At 48.5% G+C, this 9,682-nt stretch overlaps 1 protein-coding gene across 1 annotated transcript; it reads right to left on the bottom strand.

The window, feature by feature from the left end:
- Positions 1-1,910: 1,910 nt before the first annotated feature.
- LOC116456027 (olfactory receptor 6F1-like) lies at positions 1,911-8,050 on the bottom strand. The gene is made up of 2 exons (XM_032134524.1): positions 7,695-8,050; positions 1,911-6,428 (listed from the first exon to the last, which is right to left on the bottom strand). The coding sequence occupies exons 1-2, from the start codon at positions 7,782-7,784 to the stop codon at positions 5,484-5,486; spliced, it is 1,035 nt and encodes a 344-aa protein (XP_031990415.1). The 5' UTR covers positions 7,785-8,050; the 3' UTR covers positions 1,911-5,483.
- Between the last annotated feature and the right edge of the window lie 1,632 nt (positions 8,051-9,682).

Genomic DNA, 9,682 nt, shown 5'->3' with positions numbered 1-9,682 from the left:
CCTGGCCGAGGGTTCACGGGGACTCCAGTGTGAGACCCAGTGTGGTTAATCCCAGTACTAACTTGTGAATGATGCCAGCCCTACACGCCTGCCAAAACCTGGACCCTGCCATGGGCCTTAGGTGTTGTGGTAGGGCTTCAAGGAGGAACAGATCCCAGCTGCCCATGGTCATTTGTGCTGGCCATGGTCTGAGACTGGGCAATGGAGAGGAGGAGAAGATGGAGATGAGGCCATGGGCCAGCCCTGAGGCCATTCCACAGAACCACACTTCTGACATCCTTTGGGAACATTTTCTGTCTACCCCAGCACAGCACTGACCAGAGAAAGAAGTGATGCATTCCCATGATCCTGCAGGGTGGTTTGTCTTCAGGACCTCTGACAGAATTCTAGTTGTCACTTGAGGACAGCAGAGGTTTTGCAGGAGGTGTTGGGGGTGTATCTGGGCAGAGACACTGAACGGCAAGGGCTGATTGCCCTCAGGGAGCTGGGGATGTTTTGCATCCTGCCCCAGGACTGTACCCCAAGGAGGACCCTCTGCAGTGTAACCCAACCTCACATTTTTCTGGATGAAGGATCTCACTACATTGTCACCTTATCCCCTCCCAGCATCAACACCATTCTCTCCCAGCAGCTTGCAAGGGCATATGTGGAGGGAAGGACCACCTGGAGACCAGGCCTGAGATGCAAAAATCTTTATTGAATTTAAAGAGGAAATCAAAGTTGTTAGAAGCACAGATGCTCAATGCAGGGATCTGGAGGGACAAGCAAGACACTTCACCTCTTGGCCATGGTGAAGTCCATGCAGGGCATCCGTTTGCTTGCCTGTAGAGTGCAGGCTGGCTTAGAGGAGCCTTGCAGCCCAGGGGAGCAGAAGGACACAATGGAAATAGAGAAAAGGAGATATGTAGGCAAGACATAGGCCGTGCTTTCAAAGTGCCTGAGCTGGGCCCTTCCTGCCAGCATTTTCAGGAGGAACTAAAGATGGTCAGTTCCTCTGAAAGAAATGACCTGAAGATTCTTCCTTTGTCCAGCACCATGCCTGGAGATCTGGGGGACACCTCCCAAGACCTGTATATGCCCAGCACCATTAGCAGGGGAGGCTTCTCCTTCCACCGTAGCGCCTGGTGATGCAGGAGAGGTCAAAGCCACCAGAGTTGATGGGAACTCCTTCAGAGCTGAGGATGCTGCCAACAGCAGCAGAGGTGGAGGATCCCACCACGGTGTTCTGTGGGAAGGAGCTGAGGATGGGCCCGGGCAGGGTCACTACCACAGCAGGCGGTTCAATGACGACAGTGGAGTCCTGGCACTGCCGGACACAGGGCTCATTGCAGCTGTTGGCCAGCGGGCAGGGGCCGCAGGGCTGGCAGGGCCGGCATGGGGTGTTGCAGGACATGTCTTGGGGCTGCAGGTGCACCTGGCAGAGACAGCAGAGAGGAAGCAGAGCACAACAGTGGGTGGGTGGGTGAAGAGCAGCCTGGTTACCCCATCACAAAAGAACCAAGGCCATTGTGAGTGGGAAGCTGGAGATTGTGCCAGGAGCCCTACAAAGAGCAGCCTGACTCAGGAAGTTCTCTCCCAGGGCATAAACCAAAACGAACCACAGTCACCAGCCTCTCTCTATGCCAGCCTCCTCCCTCCTTTCCTCTCTCATGACCAGATGCTCCAAACCCCAAATACGAGAAAGCCAACATCAGTTGAGATGTCCACCAAGTGGAGATCTCCCTTTGGAAGAGAAAGAGAAGTGGCTTCAGACTCACCTGATTCCCAAGCAGAAGGAAGCAAGAGAAGTGGATGGGAGAGCAGAGACTTGGGCTGCCTTTTATACCTGCCCTTCACTGCCACAGGACCAGGGACAGCCTTTGCAGAGGTAACAATTTCCCGGCAAGCTCATCTTGAATGCAAACCAGCACACCTAATGATACGGGCTGTGCTTTCATTTCCTGCACTGCTGCCTTTTCATTTCCAGGTTTGTTCCATGCCCGTTTCCCAATGAAGGCTTCTTCTGATCCCTGGGATTAAAGGCCCTGGGATTTCTGAGGCAGGAATGCAGCAGTGCAGGCAGAAAACTCAGTTTATGTACTGTATGGGCCCAGACCAGGCAAGTGATGTAACAGTCTGTATAACTGGTGGGGTTGTTTGTGTTCCAGCAATTCTCAGCTGGGTGCCCAAGGGCTCCTGTGCATGAGGATATGTCCTAGCTTTCTCTTTCCCTCTCTATGGTCACTTCTTCCCTCCCTGTGTCCACGGACTGTGCAAGTAATTTTGGCCCCAACCTGCCTAACTCTGCTATCAGGGAAAAATTCTAGTTTGTTTTAACCTATCCCCTCTTTGTGCAGCAGTAAAAATGTCATGGGCTTGTCTGGCTCCTTATCCTTCCTCACAATGCTCCAACCCTGATGCAGTTGTCTCCAGGTGTCCTCAGCAGAGTCCACAGTGTGTTTTGTTCTTACAACCTTGACTTCTACAGGGTAAGAGAGGGGGGCCCATGCAATCCTCATGAAGCTCAAGAAGGCCAAGTGTAAGGTCCTGAATGTGGGTTGGGTCACTCCCAAGGATGGACACAGACTGGGTACTGAGTAGACTGAGGTCAGCCCAGCCAAGAAGAACTTGGGTGTACTGGTGAATGAGAGGCTGGACATGACCTGCAATGTGCACATGCAGCCCTGGAAGCCAATTGTATCCCAGAATTGTATTGCATCCAAAGAAGAGTGACTACCAGGTCTAGGGAGATGGTTCTCCCCCACTACTCTGCTCTTGTGAGACCCCAGCTGGAGTGCTGTGTCCAGTTCTGGGGCCCCCAACATAAGAGGGATGTGAAGGTGCTGAAGCCAGAGGAGGCCACGAAGATGCTCAGAGGGCTGCAGCCCCTCTGCTATGGAAAAAGGGCTGGGAGAGATGGATGTGTTTAGCCTGGAGATGGTCCTGGGGATACCTTAAATCACATTCCAGGGCCCAAAGAGGATCCAAGAGAGACGAAGAGGGACTTTTTACAAGGGCATGGAGTGACAAGACAAGGGGAATGGCTTCCCACTGAAACAGGATTGATTCATACCAGTTACTAAGAAAAAATTCTTTCCTCTGAGGGTGGTGAGGCCATGGCACAGGTTGTCCAGAAAAGCTCTGGCTGCCCCATCCCTGGAAGTGAGGGCTGTGCTGCTGTGAAGCACATACTCTTGCAACTTTTACAGTTGCTTCTAAATCCAGGGATTTTGACAATGAAAACTGTTCAAGAAACCTGACTTGGGGCAGATCTATTGGAGGCTACACCATAAACAAGCCAAACCATCCTTGTCAATGCCCTCTGCTTAAAATAACACTGGGATTCTCAGAGCAAATAGCCTACCAGCTCTTCTTCCTGTTCCTACTCTCTGTGGACCTCCACTGATGGCCACAGCTGGAGGCCTTTGGTAGGAGGCACAACTGCTCTTATGGTTTTGCCATTGTGGTCACAGTAGCCCAAGATGGGAAGGGCCCTTCCTTACCCTGCATCAGCAAGTGGAAAACAGCCATCAGCCAGACTCTGGACAAGATTCTTCCTGCACTCATCCACTGCCAGAGAGCTGTACCACTCCTTTTCATAGCTCTCCTTCTTTCCAGGGAAACCACCCATGCTGGAGGGAGCTCCTGTGTTCCCAAGTCCATGCCAGTTTCTCTGTCCAACAGCTGGTAATGATCTCAGTGATCAAGAGATCTCAGTGATCTCCTTTCCTCCCATGAGCTAAAGGAGGGGTTCTGGGGACCTATTTTCAGGCAATCCTACTACAGCACTGCTTATGGAAACTCAGCTCAAGGGTGCTGAGTTTCCAGATGGATCCCACCCTTTGAATTGGAGTCTGTTGCTCATGAAGTATCATCCCCTTTGCCTGAGAAATCTCAGGGTACTCATTTGTTTTCCTGCTGCTGTTCCTCTCTCAGATAGCCTGGATCTCCCAAGTGACCTGGGTCTGCTCTGACAGCCCTGTGTGAGGCTTTGCATGCCCCTGTTTATCTCAGAGGGCTTCAAGCAGTGTTGACGAGGAATTCACAGCGGCTCTCAGTGTCCTGCACTCTGCCGTGTCTTGGATTTCTTGGACATGTCAGGTCATGCTTTTTGTTGCTTTCCAGGACTGTAGTGGGCTTCAACACTCCAAATACACAATTCTCTCTGAAATGCATCATTCCTAGGCAGAAATGACAAGCAGTGATGTCTGTCTGAGGATAAATCCAGTCTTGGGCTCTTTCTGCTGTCCCAGCCATTTTCCCAAATGCCACTGAAAAAGAGCACAGCCGACAAAGGGTGGGAATCAGCCTGTCCTTGGGCAAAGGTGCCTGGGCCTGGATACAGGTCTAAGTGCCAAGTGCCCAGGTGGATGCAGGAGGTTTGTAAATCTCCTCCAGAAGTGCCATTGCTTCTAGAAGGGAGGAGTAGATGTTCAGTTCAGACTCAATCATCTTCCTCAGAGAGCTCTACACTCAGGTGAAATTAATTCCACACTCTCCATAAAGGTGTGTATACCATGCTGATGCCTCCTCATTATGAAGTGGCTACATGGACTATCTTCACTGTCAGTGTGCAAAAAGAAAAGCTTTGAGAATGTGATTAATCTGTTCTGAAATGAAAATTGGGAGGGGAAAAGCAAGTGCTGTTTGGAAGCACTAATACCCTCCCAATGAGTATAAAGAGAGACTTGCTTCCCAGCCAGCCTTCCACAGCTCTGCACTTTGAGTGCTTTGCCAATCACATTAAAGTTTTTCCACAACAAAGCCCAAAATGGGTGGAATAATGTACTGCTAAAAATGATGTGGAGTTTTAGATGTGGAAATGCCCAGACACATCTAGTATGAAACACACCATTTTGCATAATTTTAATTAAAAATAAGAGAGTAGATTCAGATACTAAGGCAAGGAAGGAAGAGGAATTATGCAAATTTTGTTTGCATTCTTATGCTAGGAATAATGGCTATAGGTAGAGATATAAGACATTGCCAAATTTTATCCTGAATTAGGGTATGATTTGATGAAATAGCTACAAGAATGTGGCACAGATACGTCCACAAAACATCAGGCTAAATGGAGCAACATGTCTGTTTCCTAAAGCAATGTTTCCTGAAGTTGCTGGGATTTCTTTAGGAGGTTCAGATGAACCCTGACAGAATGAAGCACTTGGCAAACTGGGGTAGAAACCTGTGGGAGTACCACTCCTCCAGCTCTGTTACAGAGCCATTTATGGATGGGGTTTGTGACCCTTTCCAAGCACAGCACTTTAGAGGACTAGGAGGCATTCTGAATTCACCAGGAATGAACAGAGGGTGGTGGGAGCAGCAGAACTGAGGCTCAGCCCAGCCAGAGATGGCTGTAAGTTGATATGAGCTCATTGGGGAACTGGTGGCTTCTCACTGCCTGCGATGCCCACACAGACCTCCATATCAGTGGGGATTTTCTGCAGGGCAGAAGTCATGGGAGGGAGGGGATGAATCTGTTTGTTCAACTTTGAAAATTCACTTCACTTCTTCTGGAAAGCCCGTCCCAGAGCGAGCTTCACCTCTTTGTTTCTGAGTGTGTAAATGAAGGGGTTTAAGAAAGGAGTTACCACTGTGTTAAAGGTATTCACAATTTTGTTCAGATCCAGGGAGTTCTGGGCCGATGGCTTGACATACAGGAACATGGTGGAGCCGTACCAGATTGTGACAACACTGAGATGGGCAGAGCAGGTGGAAAAGGCCTTTTTCCGGCCATGGACTGACTGAATCCTCAGGATGGAGGAGATGATGTACATGTAGGAGACCAGGGTGACCACACAGGAGGACACCACAACAATTATGGAGATGAGGAAGGTTGCCAGCTCCACAGGCCATGTATCACTGCAGGAGAGGGCAAGGCAGGAATCTATATCACAGAGAAAATGATTGATGACATCTGGCCCACAGAAAGTCAGCCTGGATGTCAGAAAGGCCAGCAGGGAGATGGACAAAAAGCCTCCCAGCCAGGAGCTGAGTGCCAGCCGAAGAGAGAGGACACTGTTCATGAGGGAGTTGTACCTCAGGGGGTAGCATATGGCTAAGTAGCGGTCATAGGCCATGACAGACAGGAGAAAACACTCAGTGGAGCCTAGAGAGAGAAGAAAGAACAACTGGAGGATGCAGACACTGAAGGAGATGGTCTGACTAGTCCCCAGCATGACCCCTATGGCTTTGGGAACAACACCTGTAGTGTACCAGATCTCCAGAAAGGAGAGATTACAGAGGAAAAAGTACATTGGGGTGTGTAGGTTGCTGCTTTTCCACACAAGGGCTATGATGGATGCATTGCCTATTACTGTCAGGGTGTACATCAGTGCAAACACTACCACAAGGGAAACTCGGGATTGCCATGTGCCTGGGAAGCCAAGAAGGATGAATTCTTCCACACTTGTCCCATTTGCCATGTCCTTCCAAATGTTGAGGTCCATCTGCAGAGAAAGAAAAGCTTCTGTGAGAGTTTGCATGCCTGTGCTGGTCCTTCAGATGCTACAAGTAGCGAAAAAAAATCACCATCCCTGAAAATGCAGTTGGTTCACAACATGGGAAAATGGCATTAATCCTAAATTAAAATTGTCTGAGAAATCCTTCCCGGATAAAACATGTTTAGACAACTAGATCTAACCCTGAAAATCAGGCCAAACCCAACAAATGAATATTTGGAGAATTATTTATCAGATTATGCACCTCCTTTAAAAATGGGGAATGTAGTCACTTCTGTGAGATGAAAATCCCACTTAGGAAACTATGGACAATAGGCTGAGGCACTCCAGCTATGGGAAAAGCTGTTAGAAATACGAAGGGAATAACATAACCTGTACTCTCCAAGGCAGGCAATACTGAGGTGTGATATCAGCAAATGCAACTGAGGAATACAAATACCGTCAGGTTAATGTGGCACTGCAAGAGATTTTTCCCACCTCTTCTAGGTCAGCTTATTACAAGGGATTGAGACTGAGCTGCAGCTCACAGGGAAGCAGGTTAGTATGTCACTACTCAAAGTCTCCTATATTTGCTTTCTTTCAAGTCTCAGAACAGGAAGCTTTTGCAAATACCTCCATTTCCTGCATTGATGTCTGCTTCTCAGCATAGCTACTAGGAGTACGATTCACCTCTTTGCAATTTTGCCTTCTCAGAGTCAGGGGAAGGATTTCTGCTGACCAAGCTGAAATATCTACTGTGAAATACTCCTATCTCAGCTCCTCAGCTTACCCCCCTTCTTTCTTCACAGATAGAGAAAAAGCATGAGGGCAACATGGCTCATTTTGTCTTATATACATGGCCAAAAGCCCTCTAGAAGTGCCAGGTTGTTTCTGAGGTCTAAGGCAGGAATCTAGTGAGCACTTTAGATGGATGTCAGACATCCCAACTTAGGCAGAGATATTTAGCCTCAGTGACTGAAGGCAAAATCCTCTGAGTTCTATCCTATTAAAGGTAGCTGTGCTGAACTGTTCCTGTAGGCAAGGGAGGATTCTTGATCAGTTCTCTAAGGAGAACATATCTTCAGGTGGATGTGGAAGACAGATGGACTAAATCACCATCTGAATCATCTCTTTTTTTCCTATCTTCCTCCACAGCAATATATACCAGAAAATTCATGTACTTAAAGAGTAAAGAAATCTCCCTTAAATAAGCTCTCCTTAAACATGCAAGGCATCGGAAGTCTGTGCTATATGTCTTGGGCAGGCTTCACTCACCAGATTTGCCAGTGGAAATGATCCAAATGACATTTTTTCATGCACCATCTTCCCGAGGAAGCCATGGTCCCCTTGGCTAATGGAGAACATTAGAAAGAGGTAGATTTTTGGGGGGGGAACTCTGGATTCAGATGAAGGTGTGTGGATGAGCAGCTCTCCCCTTGCCGACTCACTTCAAGCTGATGGCAACTGCCTGACCTTGTTTCCTCTCCATCCAGTAGGATCTGACAGCTTGCAGCCCTGATCTTTTCCCTCTCGCAGCCACGGCTGTAATTCCACTAAAGGGAGCTTTGTGTGCACGCACACAAAGTGTAAACTCTCTTCAGCTTAGCTTCATATAGCGAGATCATACACCAGAGAGTCGCCAGCATCATTAGCATAAGAACATCCCTACACCCACCTCATTAACACAATGAAGCTCCAGCTGGCCACACCTAGGAGATTGTTTTCTGTTTTCCCTCTGGTGTGCCTCAGGGAGTTTGACCTCTGGGAGGTCTTATGGGCTTGTCAGAGATGGATAGTACTCTCTCTTCACACAGGGCAATTAAAGAACAGCAATGCAATTCCCTAAGTGGCTGCTAGGCTGGGTGTTTGCCTCCTGCCTGCAGCTGTGGTATGAGAACCTTGTCAGGAACTCAGCTGACATGGAGATGTCTGAAATAGTCATGTTCCAAGTATTTGGTGCTGGATACCAAGATGGCTGTGAAACCTCCAAGGTGGGGAGTAACTAAAGGCAACTATGGGCACATGAATACAGATACTGTAAGGTAAGGAGTTCACCTACCTCATTTCAGAGCCTCTTAATGCAGTTAAGGCCTCTGTCTTCAGGCTTAGCTGAAGAACTAAGTAAAGATCTAAGTTCAAAATCAGACGAGACGAGACATTAGTAGAGGAAAATTGATTTCCCCTGACTCCAGAGAAGGTGTCTCCAATTGAAGTACTCATCTTTGCTCCATTTATCATCAGCTGAGAGAAAGAGGCACTCTCAAGCCTTAGTTCAACTCTTATAAAAAAAGCTGTCTCTCACAGATCAGGCAATCCAGGCCTGACAAACACCTATTTTTCTTCTGTTGACACTCAAGATAAACTAGAGAGCTGGCTTAGACCACACACATACAAAAATACACACACTTCTCGTCCTCTAGGCATCTTGAGTTAGATTCACCTCCAGAGAGAGTCTGTCTGCACTGTCCAGGATCACCACACAGGTGTTGGACTTGACAGACATTTTCTGCAAGTCCTGTGTCCCAGGCTTCAGTGTGGTTGAGAGAAAACTGACCTGTACTTGGTGTGAGGCTGACATGCAGCTAATGGGAGTAAAGTTCTCAGCTTGAGCCTGTTTTCTGGCCATGAAACCATCTCCCCACTATCTAGCTGTCCTATCCTGTGGACATGGATGTGGGGTTTAGCTATGGGATGGAGGTGTTGGAGCCTGTGTGTTCACTTGTGATCACTTAATGAAGCAAGCGATAAGCACGTGACCAGGTATGCAGGCCCTGCTGTGAGCTCCCTCCCTAGCTGGGGAGTTCAGAGGCCGCCACTGGTCAGCTGCAGGATCTGTGTCTCCAGAAAGATGGTTTGTGCCATTTCCTGTGCACATCTGCTTTGGGATGGGATAAGTCCCCTGGGTGACCTGATGTCCCATCACTGACTGTGGAAAGAGTCTACAGAGTCTGTTAAATCTGGTCCTGAAGATGGGTTGTGTTCCCCATCTGCAGGACGTGCTCTGAGACCAAGGAGTCATATCTGAGCAGAAATGTTGGAAGGCTGAGCCTGATCCCTGCTGTCTGTGGAGAAGTCAGGGATGTCTTCCTTAGCTCCAGTGGACAGTGCCTGAAAGGGCCCCACTGCTGTGTATACCACCCTCCCCTTCCTCTGGGAATAATCAATGGTCCACTTGTGTCCCCACCTTTTCCTCCACCACCCATAGCAATGCCTTTTGGTTTCAGCAACTCGAGACAAGGACACCAAAAAAGGATTACATGGAG

The sequence above is a fragment of the Corvus moneduloides genome, chromosome 26 (genome assembly GCF_009650955.1).
Source record: "Corvus moneduloides isolate bCorMon1 chromosome 26, bCorMon1.pri, whole genome shotgun sequence".
NCBI lineage: Eukaryota > Metazoa > Chordata > Aves > Passeriformes > Corvidae > Corvus > Corvus moneduloides.
The sequence above is the reverse complement of the archived record's forward strand: the minus strand, read 5'-3'. Positions and strand labels throughout refer to the sequence as shown.